At 42.4% G+C, this 20,469-nt stretch overlaps 1 protein-coding gene across 2 annotated transcripts; it reads left to right on the top strand.

The window, feature by feature from the left end:
- Window positions 1–5,435: 5,435 nt before the first annotated feature.
- Window positions 5,436–11,824, top strand: LOC140116489 (cell division cycle-associated protein 7-like). 2 transcript variants are annotated; one of them, XM_072133004.1, is made up of 8 exons: window positions 5,436–5,541; window positions 6,116–6,367; window positions 6,468–6,548; window positions 7,678–7,839; window positions 8,207–8,350; window positions 10,209–10,358; window positions 11,168–11,304; window positions 11,705–11,824. In XM_072133004.1, exons 2-8 carry the CDS (start codon window positions 6,122–6,124, stop codon window positions 11,736–11,738), a joined length of 954 nt encoding a protein of 317 aa, XP_071989105.1. In that variant the 5' UTR covers window positions 5,436–5,541; window positions 6,116–6,121; the 3' UTR covers window positions 11,739–11,824. The 2 variants fall into 2 exon arrangements, with proteins under 2 accessions (XP_071989105.1, XP_071989104.1); XM_072133003.1 differs by having other exon boundaries at window positions 5,468–5,521.
- Window positions 11,825–20,469: the final 8,645 nt, after the last annotated feature.

The following is a 20,469-nucleotide window of genomic DNA, read 5'->3' as shown; positions in this document are numbered from 1 at the left end:
CCCAATGCATATATACAGCCCCCCACCCCCAGTATAAGAATAATGTGCCCCCATATAAATGTATACAGCCCCCACCCCCAGTATAAGAATAATGTGCCCCCATATAAATGTATACAGCCCCCACCCCCAGTATAAGAATAATGTGCCCCCATATAAATGTATACAGCCCCCACCCCCAGTATAAGAATAATGTGCCCCCATATAAATGTATACAGCCCCCCACCCCAGTACAAGAATAATGTGCCCCCATATAAATGTATACAGCCCCCCACCCCCAGTATAAGAATAATGTGCCCCCATATAAATATATACAGCCTCCCACCCCCAATAAAAGAATGTGCCCCCATATAAAAGTATACAGCCCCCCACCCCAGTATAAGAATAATGTGCCCCCATATAAATATACACAGCCCCCACACCCCCAGTATAAGAATAATGTGCCCCCATATAAATGTATACAGCCCCCCCACCCCAGTATGAGAATAATGTGCCCCCATATAAATGTATACAGCCCCCCACCCCCAGTATAAGAATAATGTGCCCCCATATAAATATATACAGCCCCCACCCCCAGTATAAGAATAATGTGCCCCCATATAAATGTATACAGCCCCCACCCCCAGTATAAGAATAATGTGCCCCCATATAAGTGTATACAGCTCCCACCCCAGTATAAGAATAATGTGCCCCCATATAAATGTATACAGCCCCCACCCCCAGTATAAGAATAATGTGCCCCCATATAAATGTATACAGCCCCCCACCCCAGTACAAGAATAATGTGCCCCCATATAAATGTATACAGCCCCCCACCCCCAGTATTAGAATAATGTGCCCCCATATAAATATATACAGCCTCCCACCCCCAATATAAGAATGTGCCCCCATATAAAAGTATACAGCCCCCCCACCCCAGTATAAGAATAATGTGCCCCCATATAAATATACACAGCCCCCACACCCCCAGTATAAGAATAATGTGCCCCCATATAAATGTATACAGCCCCCCCACCCCAGTATGAGAATAATGTGCCCCCATATAAATGTATACAGCCCCCCACCCCCAGTATAAGAATAATGTGCCCCCATATAAATATATACAGCCCCCACCCCCAGTATAAGAATAATGTGCCCCCATATAAATGTATACAGCCCCCACCCCCAGTATAAGAATAATGTGCCCCCATATAAGTGTATACAGCTCCCACCCCAGTATAAGAATAATGTGCCCCCATACAAATGTATACAGCCCCCCCACCCCCAGTATAAGAATAATGTGCCCCTGTATAAATGTATACAGCCCCCCACCCCCAGTATAAGAATAATGTGCCCCCATATAAATGTATACAGCCCCCCACCCCCAGTATAAGAATAATGTGCCCCCATATAAATGTATACAGCCCCCACCCCCAGTATAAGAATAATGTGCCCCCATATAAATATATACAGCACCCCCCACCCCCAGTATAAGAATGTGCCCCCATATAAATGTATACAGCCCCCCCACCCCAGTATAAGAATAATGTGCCCCCATATAAATATATACAGCCCCCCCACCCCAGTATAAGAATAATGTGCCCCCATATAAATGTATACAGCTCCCACCCCCAGTATAAGAATAATGTGCCCCCATATAAATGTATACAGCCCCCACCCCCAGTATAAGAATAATGTGCCCCCATACAAATGTATACAGCTCCCACACCCCTAGTATAAGAATAATGTGCCCCCATATAAATGTATACAGCCCCCACCCCCAGTATAAGAATAATGTGCCCCCATACAAATGTATACAGCCCCCCACCCCCAGTATAAGAATAATGTGCCCCCATATAAGTGTATACAGCTCCCACCCCAGTATAAGAATTATGTGCCCCCATATAAATGTATACAGCTCCCACCCCAGTATAAGAATAATGTGCCCCCATACAAATGTATACAGCCCCCCCACCCCAAGTATAAGAATAATGTGCCCCCATATAAATGTATACAGCCCCCACCCCCAGTATAAGAATAATGTGCCCCCATATAAATGTATACAGCCCCCACCCCCAGTATAAGAATAATGTGCCCCCATATAAATATATACAGCCCCCCACCCCCAGTATAAGAATAATGTGCCCCCATATAAATGTATACAGCCCTCCACCCCCAGTATAAGAATAATGTGCCCCCATATAAATGTATACAGCCCCCACACCCAGTATAAGAATAATGTGCCCCCATATAAATATATACAGCCCCCCACCCCCAGTATAAGAATGTGCCCCCATATAAATGTATACATCCTCCCCACCCCAGTATAAGAATAATGTGCCCCCATATAAATGTATGCAGCCCCCCACCCCCAGTATAAGAATAATGTGTCCCCATATAAATGTATACAGCCCCCCCGCCCCAGTATAAGAATAATGTGCCCCCATATAAATGTATACAGCCCCCCCACCCCAGTATAAGAATAATGTGCCCCCATGTAAATGTATACAGCTCCCACCCCCAGTATAAGAATAATGTGCCCCCATATAAGTGTATACAGCCCCCCCACCCCCAGTATAAGAATAATGTGCCCCCATATAAATATATACAGCCCCCCCCACCCCCAGTATTAGAATAATGTGCCCCCATATAAATATATACAGCCCCCCCCACCCCCAGTATAAGAATAATGTGCCCCTGTATAAATGTATACAGCCCCCCCCACCCCCAGTATAAGAATAATGTGCCCCCATATAAATATATACAGCCCCCCACCCCCAGTATAAGAATAATGTGCCCCCATATAAATATATACAGCCACCCCACCCCCAGTATAAGAATAATGTGTCCCCATATAAATGTATACAGCCCCCACCCCCAGTATAAGAATAATGTGCCCCTGTATAAATGTATACAGCCCCCACCCCCAGTATAAGAATAATGTGCCCCTGTATAAATGTATACAGCCCCCCACCCCCAGTATAAGAATAATGTGCCCCCATATAAATGTATACAGCCCCCACCCCCAGTATAAGAATAATGTGCCCCCATATAAATATATACAGGCCCCCCACCCCCAGTATAAGAATAATGTGCCCCCATATAAATATATACAGCACCCCCCACCCCCAGTATAAGAATAATGTGCCCCTGTATAAATGTATACAGCCCCCACCCCCAGTATAAGAATAATGTGCCCCCATATAAATATATACAGCCCCCACCCCCAGTATAAGAATAATGTGCCCCCATATAAATGTATACAGCCCCCACCCCCAGTATAAGAATAATGTGCCCCCATATAAATATATACAGCCCCCCCACCCCCAGTATAAGAATGTGCCCCCAAATAAATATACACAGCCCCCCCACCCCAGTATAATAATGTGCCCCCATATAAATGTATACAGCCCCCACCCCCAATATAAGAATAATGTGCCCCCATATAAATGTATACAGCCCCCACCCCCAGTATAAGAATAATGTGCCCCCATATAAATGTATACAGCCCCCACCCCCAATATAAGAATAATGTGCCCCCATATAAATGTATACAGCTCCTACCCCCAGTATAAGAATAATGTGCCCCCATATAAATGTATACAGCCCCCCCACCCCAGTATAAGAATAATGTGCCCCCATATAAATGTATACAGCCCCCACCCCCAGTATAAGAATAATGTGCCCCCATATAAATGTATACAGCCCCCCCACCCCCAGTATAATAATGTGCCCCCATATAAATGTAAGTATACAGCCCCCACCCCCAGTATAAGAATAATGTGCCCCCATATAAAAGTATACAGCTCCTACCCCCAGTATAAGAATAATGTGCCCCCATATAAATGTATACAGCCCCCACCCCCAGTATAAGAATAATGTGCCCCCATATAAATGTATACAGCCCCCACCCCCAGTATAAGAATAATGTGCCCCTGTATAAATGTAAACAGCCCCCCACCCCATTATATTAGTATTAGCCACTTATATCTATTTAATTAAAAAGTGTATATGAAAATAATAAAACTTATACTTACCTCGGCAGGCTGCTCCCACAGTGCGGGTCCCGTCTACACGCAGCTCCCGTCAGCTCAGAGACACAGGCGGCGTGACGTCATCATGCGCCGCCTGTGTCCCTGCATGGTACGGAGCGACGCCAGCAGCCTTAAAGGCGCTGCGTCGCTCCGAATGTAAATCGCACCTGTGTCTTAAAGAGACAGGTGCGATTTACCTGGTGGGCGATTCGGGCGTCCACATTAGAGCGGCAATATGCCGCTTTTGAAGGGAACCGCATTCTGCCGCCCGAGGCGAGATTTTTCTCTCGCCTCATGGCAGATGCGGCCCTGATGACAGCTCAGCTGCGCCCAAATCTCAGCACAGACACTTCTTAAATACCTGTGCAAGCCGTGTAATCCCCAAAAAAGGTGCACAGTCCGACGAAAGTGAGCAGCACGACCCTTAGCAAATGCAATGGAAACACAATTGGGCACATTTTTCTAAGGGTCTGTCGGACGCATTTGCATCGGGTTTCCTGAATATTTCTGATTTGCCCTGAATTGCCCCGGATTTTTGGCGCACGCGATCGGATTTTGGCGCATTGGCGCTGGCTTTCATGCGACACAAATCGGGGGCTTGGCCGTCGGACAACCTGACTGATTCGGACAACTGATTTTAACAACGGAATTTAAAATTGTGTCGCAAGATCAGCACTTACATGCACCGGGAAGAAGAAGGTGAACTCCGGCAGATTTGAGCGGGGGAGCGACTCACGGGACGTTCTGGCTGCGTTTTCGTTTGCAAACGCGGACCAAACTGCACCCATTGCGGGAGGCATAGGCCCGATCGCATCGGCGTTTCCATGGAAAAGCCTGCAGTCGTGAACGAGCCGTCTGTGTTTTGCATTTCTTTGCATTACACATTCAAAACGCAGTGTAAATGTCTCATTAACACATTGCGTTTACATTGTGTTTTGTAAACGTAAATGTTAACCGAAAATTTTATTAAGCAAATCCCCTCGCCTTAACTGTTCATTTAAAAATGCAATGAAAACGCAAACCAAAACGCCATGTGTGAACGCAGCCTCATGGTACTAGCACGTTAGTGTGATTAACCCTTTGTGCCCCATTCAGATGATGAATATAGTGGTCATTATTTTTCTTTAGGTTGTAATCACGCAATCCGACTGGAAATGCAGAGGGGCTACCATAATCCATCTGAGCGGTGAATGCAGCTTCCAAAGGGTGAATGCAGCCTATGTATTTGTAAGCCAATAACAGGAATGGTACCCAAACAGATAAAATCTACAATCTTGGTGCTTCCTTAGCATAAACATCATGGCTGCTGTCTTTTTCCTGAACCAAGTGGTAAATGGTTCCCCCTAGTGGCAGATCTGGAGAAGGCAAACCGGTCACAGCTGGGACCTAGAGTCAGCTGCTGGCAATCACTGGGGAGCCTGGCTAATTGGGTCAGTACTTGTGTATAAGAGCAGGCTGCTTGGTGTTTGGGTATGCCAAGCCATAGTGGTTGTAGTGCTAAACAGAGGACAGTGAGAAGTGCTTATTATCTGTATGTACTCTTTTTGTATTTTCTTATGTAATGAGTTTCCACATTTTGGTGGAGATGATTGTGAAATCAGAGACAGTGGAAGATTATTCTGCTTTGTCACTTAAAAGGTTCCTCTTTGTTTATACATGGCTGTAACTTTGTTCATAGTGCAGTCTTTCATGGGTGTTTTTCTATTGCATTTTTGGGCCATATGCTCTTGGTAAATTTAGTTTCTTGATGTTTTGTCTTTTCTCCTGGAAATGGGGAAACTCTTTCATTACTTTATTACTTTTACAAAACTTGGCAGTATCTGCATGGTGAGTCAGGTTCAAACCGCAGGCTACGTTCACAAGTGCCTTTTACATTCTGCTTTGAAAGGCAATACAACAGGGGAGGGGAGGAAATTTGACAAATTCCATTGCTGTTAACATTGTGTTTTGAAAATGCAAATGTTAACATGAATGTAAACATGTTTTTTTTTTTTTTAAATGGCTTTTGTAATGCCACTCCTTGGGTTTCATATTGTACAAGAGAATATCGCTAGAAACTACCTACCTTGAATTGTAAACTATTTACTCTCGTTTGTTGCTCTTAGGACACAATGCCTAGAAGAACCTCTACAGTTACTGCTCCTGAAAAAAGCCACAGGTACTCCCTCAGAGTGGCTCTGAAAAATAAAGGCCAACTCTCTGAAACCAGCGAGTCTGAAGAATATAAAAGCAGCTCCTCATCCTCCGACTCAGAAGTAGAGCAACCACCAGTGGTACCACCGAGTGACCCTGAGGATGAGGCCCCAAATGAATTCTTACAACGCAGAGCCAAGAACATCAAGGATAACAAAGCTATGGTTGGTCTCAGCATATTACTAAAGTTTACACTATACTGTGTTACTTCATTTCCACCTATGGTAACTATATATATATTTTTTTTTATCCGGCATTCTGTAGCTTGCCAAACTTATGGCTGAATTGGAGAAGCTCCCGGGAAATCTGCAGCCAGAGCCTACTGAGCAGATTGGCAACACCCCGGTAAGACTGTTTGCAGAGTAAAATGCTATTTGCCCCTTTTCTGACTACTTACAAGAGACATATTGTACTGTATCCTTTTGGTCTGCAGTTTCCTCAAAGCTACCATAAGTAGACCTGTCCCTTGCTTGCAGTTTTTTTTTTTTTTGATAAAGATCAATGGTCCCACTATAAAGTCAACGGAAGAGACTTGTCATAAGATATGAGAATGTCCTGTATATTTATTTTTTTGTGAAAAATTTCGCAATGTGTTATGTTCCTCTAATTTAATCTCCTTCACCCATATCCCTTCTGTATTGTTCACCCAAACCTTTACAGGAACCAGGGGTCAGTTGTATTTAAATGGTAGTTTTGTGCTATAGTCTCCTAGACTTTTTCAGCAATCTACATTAGGCGAGTCATCTTTTTGCTTTGACATTAAGTCTGTGCAGTGTTTATACCTTTTATTCTTTTACTGTATACTTTTTTTTTTTTTCTTTTGACACAATGTAACAGTTACTTTTGTATATAGTTTTGTTTGTTTTGCTAAACCAAAAAAAAATTGATTGCCAAGTTGCTGAACATCAAGGGATAGGCATAACCTGTGCTTATTTATTATTTAAACAATTGATTGCAAAGTACATTTTTTTTTCTAGAACGCTTATTAACTAAAAGCATGGGAATTTATAGGATTACTAATTACTGTAGTATTGCCTAAATTGTGTTTTTTTTTTTTTTTTTTTTTTTTTTTTTTTTTTTTTTTTTTCCCTTGGGTTTTGTGAGTTAACTTTCTATAAATCTGTTCAAAAATTGGGAACAGTATTGCCCCAAGTCTTTTTACACCAGTCCCCATTACTGCATTCACTAGGCCCATGTCTTCAGTGTTTTGAAATGGCAGCTATTATGTCTGCAAAACTAGAAGGTTCTGTAGTGATCAAACCATTATTCTGCCTGAACTACTGTATTAAAATGTTGCTGTACTGCCATAAATCAAATACAAATGTCAAGAACTTGTGACTTGACCCACCTCCACGTACAGTATGAAGAGAAAAGCCTTGTACCCCCCACCATCCTCAGTTTAGCTGTATGGCAATGATGGTCATTTGTAGTCAAGAACTCTAATTTTTCTCCATTGTGTGACCTTTTTACTTAGAAGTACAAAAGACGTCCTCGTGAATCTCTTCCTAAAGTTGAGCCTAGGAGGAATCCAGAGAGGAGCACACGACGTGTGACCCGATCTATGGGAGCAGTGCTGTCTCACTCTCCAGAAAAGGAGGAAAAACAGCAAAGTCTTGAGGATCAGCTACTGGAGGAAGTAAGACTCTGACAAGGTGTGAGGTTTCTTGCTTGGACCTATAGAGTATTGGCAGTGATCAGAAAGCTCGGTAGCAAAAATAAGATGTTTTATCACCTTGAGAGTATATTTACTTGTTGGGGGTTAATTCATATGGTTTATGTAACGAGAAGTTTTATAATTTTCCACTTTTTTTTTTTTTTTTTTTTTTTTTTTTTCCTTACTGTTATCTAGATCTGCTTGCAGATCTTTGATGCAGTTAAATATACAGAAAAAGGCCAATAACCACAAAACAAAATTGCCATAGGTTTAAGCCCACAGAAGGCTTCTGCAATGTATCAATCTTGCTTCAATTCAAACTCTAATATTTTGATTTTATGCTTGTAAGAGAGAGCCAGTAAGAAGACGGCGATCTACTCGGCAAAGCATTCATACCATACCTCATGTTGTGCGACCGGTGGAGGAGATCTCTGAAGATGAGTTGAATAATGTTGCTGATAATGTGAAGGAGAAGGTTTACAATGCAGTGCATGTGAGTACTTACTAATGTCTTCTATTTCCTCTTCCCACTGTATTGGGGACCAGGTTCATGGACAAACATGTATTTATATTTTGAACACTGACAATTCTCAACGTTTTACTAGTCTATGCCAAGAAACTAACATAATTTGTGCCTAAAATGCCAGGCACCACATTTACTGAAGGTTTTGGACAAATTTTAGGCTATGTCCATGGTAAACTAGTGCAACTAAAAGGCAAACGGCACTTATGCTGCACTAGATTAATTCCTGTCTCCTGCTTGATGAATCTGGTGCAGCAGGGAACTGTGTAGTTCTATTCTGCACTGGCCTAAACACCGACACATTATACCACCACCGCCCCCCCTTCCCCCCCCATATATCTTTAATTCTACATTTGAGTGTTAGTTCTTGCAAGAACTCAAAGATCAAGTAAATGGTGTTAGGACATCATGAAACCCCGCAGATTCTCCAATGGACTTGCTGGGATTGATAACTCCACTGGGCTTCCCCTAAGTAAGATGCATCCCACTAACTTTAATTGTTTGAAAGTATTTTATGTCTGTAACCTGTAAGGTTTAACTTAATGTATCTTACAGAGGTTTTCACTGGCTGCCAACCTAGTTGATCTAGACAGGCCAAACTGATAAATATAGAGCCTGTCTAGCACTTTGGATTTAAAAAAAAAAAAAAAAAAAATGCTGTGTATTGCTATCATGCTGCTAATGAACCAACCTGGCTCCTTAGGGCAGTGGTGGCGAACCTATGGCACGGGTGCCAGAGGTGGCACTCGGAGCCATTTTTGTGGGCACTCAGACCATTGCTCCAGGACAGAGATCACCAGACAGGAACAAATCCACCAAGACATCCTGCAGTCCCAGGCAACTTAAGAGATGCTGCTCTCAGCGCTACTTTTAAGCAACACTTCATTGGCTGTTTGGAACTGCAGGAAAAGTGAAAAGGTTTGGACAGGGCTGCAGTATCTTTTGGAGGTCCTCCTGCTGGACCCTTCCTTCTTTCTCTACAGAGAGACCCTGGAGAGAAGCTACAATGAGTCTGAATGTGCCCTCCTTTCAACTGTATTAGTGGCCTCTGGGCCGATACGATTGAAAGATGTGGAAGAACAGGTAACAAGTTACTGTTTAAAATGCCATGTTGGCACTTCTGGGTAAATAAGTGGGTTTTGGTTGTATCTTGGGCACTGTCTTCAAAAGGTTCGCCATCACTGCCCTAGGGCATACCTCCCAGCCAAGCTGACCACTGGTCCACATTCAACTTTCCTGCAAGCAATTAGCTGGTTGTTTGGTGATATTGAACACTATCCATAGCCCTGCTAGCCTCCAAAGGGAAGGAATTATCGTCAGCCTGCCAATAATAGATCCTGAGTTGTTAACCTCCATGCCTTCCTGCTGAGGTGTGAACTGGCCTGGATTATTTTTTTTTTTGGAGGTCCTCCCACTGGCCCCACAAATCTTCATGGACATGGGGAAGATGCCAAAATATAGTCCAAATTTGTCTTCCTTCTTTCAACGGTGTTGGCATCCTCACAAGGCCAATATGATTGTAAGCAGTGAGCTATAAGTTACTGCTTAAATTTGCAATAAATAAGTGGTTTCTGGTTAAATAGTGCATCTAGTCCTGCTGCTTTTGAGTGTCTACTGTTATGCTGGGGTTAATGAGATCTTTGCATTGCATCCATTGCATTCTGAGTACAAACCAATTATGGAAAAGACAGTTTGCATATTTGGGAAGTTTCTTTACAGAACAGTTTGAAAAGTTTTGTAAACTTGCAACCCATTTAGCTGTATGGCAGACTTATAATTCCTGCCAAAAACCTTGAACTTTTGCATACATTGTCACCTTTTTGTCTAGGGTTCTACATGTCATCAGTGTCGGCAGAAAACTATAGACACAAAGACAAACTGCCGTAATACTGAGTGTCATGGAATACAAGGACAGTTCTGTGGGCCTTGTCTCAGGAACAGATATGGAGAAGATGTCCGTCGTGCTCTTCTAGATCCTGTGAGTAAACTTGTCACACAGTGGGGATGGAGGGAAAACAGAACTGGATTCTAGCTTAAGTTGCTCCAAAAACCTTTTTATTCCACATATATGCTTTTTATTTTTGTAGTGCTGCTAAATTTGGAAAAACCTGGTTACTTTATTCCTAAAGTGTTATGTTTTCCACCTCTAAATCTGAAGCCTTTCCCAAGCTTCTGTGTTTAAGATGACAAACTATATTTTTGGAAGTCTAATTGTGGCTCCTGGCACTTGAAAGTGTTTGACACATTTTAGACTCCTATGACTTTTAGGACAAATGGGATTGTTTCACACAAATAACTCACTCATAAAGCCCCATCTTGGCAGCAGAGCTGAGACATGTAAACAAACATATGAAGAACACAAAAGTAAGGAGTAGGAATGCTGAATCACTTGAGCATTCGGGGATTACTAAGGCAGTAAAGGCACATATGCAACTAGTGTAAGAGTGTCCAATCCCTTTAAAGCAAACCAGTCACAAGAAATGTTGGACTCTCCCCATGTTGCCGGGAGGGAGCCAGATCATGTGAAATAAAGGTTTTTAATGAAGTGCTAAAATGGTTTGGAATGCTGTCAAAGTTGTATTTAAAATCTGCATGGCATAGGCTATTGGAACCTGTCAGCTACAATTACATTCCTAGTCATTGGTTTTCTTTAACATTGGGATTTTACAAAATCTAGCAAAAACTGAGGGGTTGCAAATGTTGAGACCACTTAATGACCAAAATGTACCATAAAAAAAATGATTGATTCCCCTGCCTGGTGTTACTTTTTCTTATGGTTTTCTCTAGAACTGGACTTGCCCACCATGTAGAGGAATCTGTAACTGCAGTTTTTGTCGACAACGAGAAGGGCGATGTGCCACTGGCATCCTTTTTCCTCTGGCTCGGTACCGTGGCTACAGTGATGTTCACTCCTATCTTAGCGGGTAACTTCTTTGTGTGCTGTTCCACTTTCATTTGTTTTAATACAACTTTTTAAGAGGTTGACCGAGACCATAAAAGAACACTGGTGGCCAGGAGGGGCTGCTCAAAATATAAACATTTGTCTTTTGTGTGTGTGTGTGTGTGTGTGTGTGTCCCCCCTCCCAGCCACCAATGTGTTTTTTACAGTCTCAGACAACCCCTTAAACTGAATGGTTCATGTTAAAAGTATATATTTAAAAAATATCAGTTTAATGGGTAAATTGAGGAAGGGGGTGGGGTAGTTGTAAATCAAAGTGCATATTCTGCACTTCTATTTTAATACCAATGGGAGGCTTGAAGCCATATTTTATTGGAGTTCTTAAATCTGCTCCAAAAACTTACTACTTTTTTTTTCTTCCACAGCTTGCAAAAAAATGGTGATGGTGACGATGAGTAGAAGTGATCAAATGAAGATGTGCACTTGGTGTTTTGTTTATATATCTGTCTATTTTAAAAGCTTTAATAAAAGTGTTTACTTTTGTATTTTTATGTTTACTGTGTTTTTATGGTATGGGTTGGTGACTGGCTTTATTTTGTGGTCTGTGGGCTGTTCAGCCTATTACTGCTAGAAGTGGTGCTTGCTAGATTTACTGGACCTAAACTTAGAACTACTGTAGGATAAAACCTGGCTCCTGGACAATGGACCTGGTCATGGTGGTTTGGGACACTAAACCAACCACGTGTCTTTGGTGGTTTAGTTTTACATGGTGCCCTCTTAGAAAGTCCCTCTGAACACTAATAACAAAAACTTGCCTAGAGATGGGTCCGACTCCTGTTGTGCTACCTGCATGGTACTTTGCTGAAGTCAGAGCAGTACACCCTGGCTTCATTCTGCTAGTCCTGTAACCACAGCACATGCACAGGGAGTACCGGAAAGACCACATACAGGGACTTGCTCAAGGGTGATTTGGCACATTAAACCACCGGTCCATGAGTTTAAGTAAATGGAGGACACTGCACATAAATGGATTTCTTTCGCCTTCAGAAGGATAAGGAGAGTGGTCACGTGTTGTATGAATGGTACGAATGTATTGAATGGTGTGAATGAAAACTCCTTTTTAGGGAAATTGTCTATGGCAAGTGTTTAGAGGTTTAGTTCTTCATTCACTGAGCAAATAATGTAAAGAACCAGTCTGTCACTTTATTATGGTCTTTGGCGGCAATCGAACTTGTGTAGCATCCTCTTATTGCCCATCCATGCTACAGGCGACATGCTTCCCATGTGTTCCCTCTTTCAAGTTGTATGAAGGAAAAAAAAAACACAACCTGTAAGTCTCTACAGCAAAGGTCATCCTGGATCAGTGGTAATTGTGTAGGGTTGTTGTTTTTTTTAGCGTTTCAAATGAAATTTACCACATGTATAAAGAGCAAGGGATTATAATTTTTCCTACAAAATTGGCAGTTTTTCTGAACCTGTTGAATACTAGGGGGTTTCAGGACGTCAATAAAACCACCATCGAATCTACTCATACATCTTAGAAATAATCACAATACAATCAGACATTCTGCATGACACATTTCTTTTGCATGTACATCAAGTGCATTGGCATTATTATGTTTGTGTCAATCAGAATGTCAAATACATCAAACATAAGAATATTAGCTAATCTATTTCCGCTTATCCATATCTAATTTTGTACTTTTAGTAAAACGAAAAAAAAATTATGTACCATATTTTTCAGACTTTAAGGTGCACAAAAAATCCTTAGATCTTCTCAGAAATCAAAGGTGTGCCTTATATGAACCGTACTTACAGACAACAGCTACCATGAACTATGCACAGGTCTGCCACCTGCTGGTCATTCATCCTTACAATCAGGTTCACCTTATAATCTGGTGCGCCTTATAGTCTGAAAAATACGGTAGTTAGATGATTATTGTCCACACACAAGTTGTAACTTCTGGCTGTCTGTGGGGGCTGTACATTGAATTGCCTGGGGTCTTCATTATTTACCATTTTTGGAGTGGTATTAGTACTACAATGCAGCTTTTTTTTAAGCTTTGTGGTTATTTGCTGTAATGTGGTGCTTGTAGTTTCAGGAGAGGAATTTTGTACTGTGATGTAGTTTCTGGGGAGGGTTTTGTTTTTTTGCTGCAATTTAGTACTTTTAGTCTCTGGGGAAAATGTTTTATGCAGCACTGTGTTACTTGTAGTTTCTGGGGAGGGTTTTTTTTGGATACACATTGGTACTTGTAGTTTCTGGGGAGGGTTTTTTTGTGGTATTTAGTGCTTCTGTGGTGGTTTACTAGAGGGGCCCTCATGAAATATGACAATGCTACCTCAGATGAAAAGAAAGTTTTATGTGCCCCTTGTTTACAGCATGATGATTACATTGGCTATTTGAGCACAGAAGAAGTAATGATTTTCTTACATGGATAGCCATTTATTAACACTGTATATGCCGATTATTTGTAGCATTGTCTTGGCAGACGGGTAGGATCCAGCACAAGGACTCCTACTTCAAAACCGGAACCCTTTCCTGAGAGTAGCTGCATAGGGTCATCACTCCGAAGGTTTTTAGGGAAATGTTTGTTCTGTCTTGGGGAGTTAATATGGATACATTAACCCCTCAACGCATTATGATGTACAGGCAAATGCCGGAGGCCTATTGGGCTGGACCCTCGCTCCTTGTGATGTCATCAGGGGATGACAAACCATTCCCATGGCAGCCTAGAGTCTGTATGTGACTCCAGGATCTGTCATTGGGAAGGATCTATAAAATTCAGCAGAAGGCATGCTGTTATATATCCCTAGAAAATCCTCCATATACTACAATACTGGTAGGAATGATCAGACCCCCAAGGATTTAAGTACCATATATACTCGTGTAGAAGCCGAGTTTTTCAGCACAAAAAATGTGCTGAAAAACCTCACCTCGGCTTATACACGAGTCAATTAAAAAAAACAAAAAACTTTCCTACTCACCCTTCGGCGCCCCAATCCTCGGCACAGCTCCTCTTCGACATGCTATATTAGCCAGCATACGCCTTCACGCGATCTACCGGCCGGTGCACCCTATGATGCAGCGTGTCGTCGCTGATGACGCCATAGTGTGTGCCAGCAGGGCTGGCACCAATGCATTTCCCATTCTCTGCTTATACTGGAGTCAATCAGTTTTCCCAGTTTTTGGTGGTAAAATTAGGTACCTTGGCTTATACTCAAGTATATATGGTACACTTGGGGGGGGTCTAAAAAAATGTAACCCCTTCAAATCAATCAAATCAAAAACATGTTAGGTAGCAATGTAAATGTCATTAAGTCTGTTTTTTTTTTTTTCCCTGGATAGACCCACTGGCTGGACATAACCAGAGAGATGTATGGATCAAATTACTGTCTTGAATAATTATTTTTTTTATTTACTTATAAGCAGTTATGGTTTAAAAAATGTTTTATTTTTTTATTGGGATGAAAAAGGAGTAAAGATATCGCTACATATTTACTCTGACCCCAAATGTTTTGTAAGGTTTAATCAATTTTGGTGAAGTGGAGGCAGCATTCTCTCAATGCTGACAAAGGCATGTTTAATATCAGCGCAGCATAGGCCATAAACATGACTTCTTGGTGACAAATTTACTTTCAACCAAGATCCAAAGTCGCAGTAGTGAAAGAATAATTTTGTCCAATTAGCCCAAATGTACATTATGCGTTAAGAACAGACTCCCTCTAGTGGCAGCTGAGGACAATTACCAGTGAGTGCAGCTTCACACAACAAGTTTGATCCACATCCAGCAGCTATATACGTCCTACTTTCACTTGCCCCGTGCAGAAAGGACGTTTATAAATCTCATGACAGTGAACAACTTTATCTCAGCTATTGTAGAAACACAATTCTGGTGTCATATTAAACAGGAAAATCTCCCCTATAATATATGGATTTTGTATGATGCTTGAAAGATGCTTAACCCCTTAAGGACGCAGCCTGTTTGCAGGTTAAGGCTCGCAACTTTTTTTTGAAATTTGACCTGCGTCTCTTTATATGGTTATAACTTTTGAACACTGTTACTTATCAAAGCGATTCTGAGATTGTTTTTTCCCCACATGTTGTACTTCATTTTAGTGGTAAATTTTGGCTGATAAGTTTTGCGTTTATTTACAAAAAAAAGAAAAAAATGATGAATTTTTAGAAAAAATTGCCATTTTCGAAATTCAAAATCACCGCGTTTTCAGGCAGATCGATTTACCACCTAAATAACTTGCAGAATAACATTTCCCATTTGTCTACTTTACATTTTCATAATTTTTGAAATGTTTGGATAATTTATTTTGACGTCACGCGGCCTACAAATCGAATAGCGATTTTCCGTATTTTCGGAATTGACTATTTTGGGGATAAATACTGTTTGAAATCAAATTTTACATATTTAGCAACAAAACCCCCTATATAACCAACCCATTTTCAAATCTGCACCCCTCAAACTATCAGAAACAGCATTTACAAAGATTGTTAACCCCTTGAGATCTTCATAGTAATTGAATCAAAATGGCGGTGAAATTTAGAATAGTCAAATTTTGTCGGTTATACGTTCATTTAGCCCTAAAATTTACACATTTCCAAAAGATAAAAAGAGAAAACTCACCATAAAATTTGTTCTACAATTTCTCCTGAGTGCAGAGACCCCCCACATGTGGCCGTTACTTGTGTTATGGGGGCACAACGAGGCGCAGAAGGGAAGGAGGGCGCTGCAGCTGCCAGGATTTTAGTTTTCTGGTTGCCCCCTTTTGAAGGCTATAAAATTTTCGCTTTTCCGTTATTTGGGCCATGTGACGGCATTTTTTTTGCGGGACGAGATGCTTTTTCCAGTGTTACCATTTTGGGGTTGGTATCACCTATTGTTGAAAATTTTGTCACTTTTTTTGAGGTCATGAGTAGAAAAGCATCAATTCTGTACTGGATTTTTAACTTTTTTTTTTTTTCGTGTTCACCGTATAGCCTAATAATCATGTTATCTTTATTCTATGGGTCGATACGATTTGGGGGATACCAGACATGAATATTTTTTCTTATGTTTTACTAAATTTGCCCAATAAAACCCTAATGTGGGGAAAAATCTATCATTTTTGCATCGCCGTCTTCCAAGTGGCATAACATTGTTACGTTTTTGGCTACAGAGCTGGTTGATGGCTTGTTTTTTGCGGGACATGTTGTTCTTTGCAACAATATCATTCTGGATTACATATGTTTTGTTGATCACTTTTTATTGCATTTTTAGTGGGATATAATAGGTAAAAATCATATTTTTTGGCGGGTTTTTGACGTTTTTTTTTTACGGCGTTCATCATATGGGTTCAATAGTTATTTAGTTTTATTCTATGGATTGTTACGGACGCGGTGATACTATATATGTGGGGTTTGTGTTATGATTTAGACTTTTTTGAGCGTTATATGTCTCTTTATATGTTTTGGGGCTTATGGGCATTTTTAGTGATTTATAAAGTAATTTTTTATTGAAAAACATTTTTTTTTACATTTTTTTACATGATCCACCATGGGATATGAACAAGCAATCATCTGATTGCTTGTTCTTGATAATACTTTGCAATACTAATGTATTGCAGGGTATTATCAGTGCCAGCCTATGCAGATGCATAGGCTGACACTTTGCCTTTAAGATGACGTCACAGACGCCATCTTAAAGGTAAACCCTCCAGGCTTCTCTGGGGTACCGATCGGACCCCAGAGGAGCCAAAACAGCGATCGCCCCCCCCCCGAAAACGGTGCGGGGGGGGCCGATCGTGGGGTAAAGACCCCCAGAAGGCATGTTAAATGCCGCGGTCGCGTTGACCGCGGCATTTAACGGGTTAAACACCCGCGATCGGAGCCCACTCCGACCGCGGGTGTTAGCCGGGGATGTCAGCGGTAGATTACCGCTGAAATCCCGCGGCTAACGATGCCGGTTCGGCTGCTATACAGCGCTGAACCGGCATCGGCTCTGCGCAGTAGCTGTACTGCGCTGAGCGCTAATCGCGGGACTCAGCGCAGTACAGCTACGGCGCTAAGGGGTTAAAGGGGTTATGCCACAAAACTATGTACTTCAAAAAGCTCCCATAGAGGTTAAAATATTTCAAAATCCTGTTCATAATTATTACCTAGAATTTATAAATACTTTATTTGTTATTTTGATGCTTGTTCGTTATCTATTCTGTGTCACAGAAAAGCAGATGTGGGAGGGGCCTAGCGGGCCAGCTACTCCACGCCCCAGTAGTCTTTGTTGCTCCTACCAAAAAAATCTTCATTGTCCAATGAACCTACCGTCTGCCCAGAACAGCAGGCCCACGTCTGTGCGGTCACTACTCCGAAGCCGGAGCTGCGCGGGCCTGCTGTTCTACCAATGCGCAGACAGCAGGTTCGTGGACAAGGGCGTGCAGCCACGAGGAGCTGGGCACCACAGATTTTGGGTAGGAGGAACAAAGTGGCTACTGTGGCGTGGAGTAGCCATGCCGTGTAGCCTCAGCTCTGGCTAATCCACGCCCCAGTAGCCGCTAAACAAAATTTACATATTCGGATCATAAAAGTTATCCAAAAAGTGCGGGGATGTGAGGATTAGCCCTTAAAAGGTCTATCCTCGCATCCTATCGATCAACCTACCACCCGATCTACCTTTTATAGGTAGACTCGTGGTGGTAGGTTCCCTTTAAGATGACACCAGAATTGTGTTTCTAAGTGCCATTGTGTATGGATGCTTCACAGAACCAGAAATAGCCAACCTTAAAGTTTAACAAACAAAAGTTTAGATTTATGTATAGCTTTCTATTTCCACTTGTAATTAGAGGTGAAATAAATCAGATCAAATTTTACCTGGCTCCCTGCCAGCTTTCATCTTCAAGTCCCGGGGTGTGCGAGTCCCCTCCACTTAAGGTAATCGCTCATCATTCTCCACATGCAAATTCAAATTAAGAGTCTCTCCGCCACCTCCCTCCCGTCTTCACTGCTCTCTGCAATGACCATCGCTCATGACGGACCAAAGAATGGAAGCTGAGACCATGGAATTTCCATGAGGCACAGTTGCAGATTTGTTTGCTGAATGAAAGTAACATGACCTATTGTATTACATATGGCAAAAAAGTGGCATTTTGGACTTTGGGGGCTATTTTTCGTTACTGGGTTAAACTTCGGGAATTTTGAAAGAACGGACATGTTGATTTATACTATATATTAGATATATAGTTCCAGGATAAGGGGGTAATTTGAATTATTTTTTTCAAGGGTACTATAAAAGCCTAGGTTGTCTGACAACTCTATGGCAATACTAGCAGTCCCTGGGTAAAGATTCTGTAGGTTTGTTCTTAATTTGAATGTGTATGTAAATCGGAACTGTATATTTTATAATTGTAACCGCACCCAAAATCTTTTTGGTCTCTGTGACAATTGGATTTTAAAAATGTTGGGTTGTCATAAGAATGAGGATTAACAATCAAGCTTAAATGCAGACACCTCTGATAACTGTAATAGCTGATCATTGCAGCCTAGGGCTAAAGTACAGAAAATTACCAATTACCAGAGGTCCATTTGTAACTAGGGGTCGTCTAAGTCAGGTGTTCTTAAGTAGGGGGCCGCCTGTATATGGGGATTTTCTGCATTCAGTGCAATGGGTTAAAATCAGACAACCTTCATAAGACCCAAGTAGGTCACGGCAACTGATCGCTGCCCTCCAATTAACTCACAAGGGGCGGCGATTGCATCCAAGATGGCAGCGCCCACACACCACCGCGGGTGTTACCAGTGGGGGTTTGCTGCAATATGCAGCAAACACAAACCTTATACGGAGTGGGCTCAGCCTGTGAGCTCTTTCCATACACCCACAGTACTATTATATCACATTTCTCTAAGGCAGGGGTCTCAAACTCAATTTACCTGGGGGCCGTTGGAGGTAGATTCTGGGTAAGGCTGGGCCGCATCAAGTTTTCCACACAAAATGCGCTTACAAAATATCATTATTCAGATTCAAATGTCACGGCGTCTCCCAGTGCAAGGAAAGCCCCAAGCTGGGAGACGTGTTTTCTCTATGAACGTGTCCTGTGCACCGAGGGGTCCCAAGCTCCTACCGCACTGAGCCCAGTCAGGGACACTCCATTCCATAAAAACTCCTGTACAAAAATAATTTTTTTTATTTGCCGGCAGCCATCGCTGTGAAAGCACCTGCGATCGGTGCTAGCACTGATCGCGGGTGTTACCGGTAAGCAGTGGCGTAACTAGAGTCCTCTGGGCCCCAGGGCAAAATTCCCAACAGGCCCCCCCCCCCCAGTATGCATAAAAACATTGATTATGGCTACTGGTGAGGGGGGACTTTAATTATGGCTTCTGGTGAGGCGGGACATTGATTATGGCTTCTGGTGGTGGGGGGGGACATTGATTACTGCTACTGGTGGATGGTGTTCAATGTCCCCCCCCACCACCAGAAGCCATAATCAATGTCCCGCCTCACCAGAAGCCATAATTAAAGTCCCCCCTCACCAGTAGCCATAATCAATGTCCCCCCCACCAGTAGCCATAATTAAAGTCCCCCCCAGCAGTAGCCATAATTAAAGTCCCCCCCAGCAGTAGCCATAATTAATGTCCCCCCCAGCAGTAGCTATAATTAATGTCCCCCCTCCAGTAGCCATAATTAATGTCCCCCCCAGCAGTAGCCATGATTAATGCCCCCCCCCCTCCAGTAGCCATAATTAATGTCCCCCTCACCAGTAGCCATAATTAATGTCCCCCCCAGCAGTAGCTATAATTAATGTCCCCCCTCCAGTAACCATAATTAATGTCCCCCCCAGCAGTAGCCATGATTAATGTCCCCCCTCACCAGTAGCCATAATTAATGTCCCCCCTCACCAGTAGCCATAATTAATGTCCCCCCCAGCAGTAGCCATAATTAATGTCCCCCCTCCAGTAGCCATAATTAATGTCCCCCCCAGCAGTAGCCATGATTAATGCCCCCCCCCTCCAGTAGCCATAATTAATGCCCCCCCCCTCCAGTAGCCATAATTAATGTCCCCCCCAGCAGTAGCCATAATTAATGTCCCCCCCAGCAGTAGCCATAATTAATGTCCCCCCCAGCAGTAGCCATAATTAATGTCCCCCCTCCAGTAGCCATAATTAATGTCCCCCCCAGCAGTAGCCATGATTAATGCCCCCGCCCTC

This window comes from Engystomops pustulosus, chromosome 2 (assembly GCF_040894005.1).
Source record: "Engystomops pustulosus chromosome 2, aEngPut4.maternal, whole genome shotgun sequence".
In the NCBI taxonomy this organism is placed as follows: Eukaryota; Metazoa; Chordata; class Amphibia; order Anura; family Leptodactylidae; genus Engystomops; species Engystomops pustulosus.
This window is presented reverse-complemented; position numbering and strand designations above follow the sequence as displayed.

Coding starts and splice junctions, on each gene's coding strand:
- LOC140116489 (XM_072133003.1), top strand. CDS start 5,483: ATGCCAAGCCATAGTGGTTGTAGTGCTAAACAGAGGACA. Junction 6,549..7,677: donor AGCAGATTGGCAACACCCCG/GTAAGACTGTTT, acceptor CTTTTTACTTAG/AAGTACAAAAGACGTCCTCG. Junction 10,359..11,167: donor GTCGTGCTCTTCTAGATCCT/GTGAGTAAACTT, acceptor GGTTTTCTCTAG/AACTGGACTTGCCCACCATG.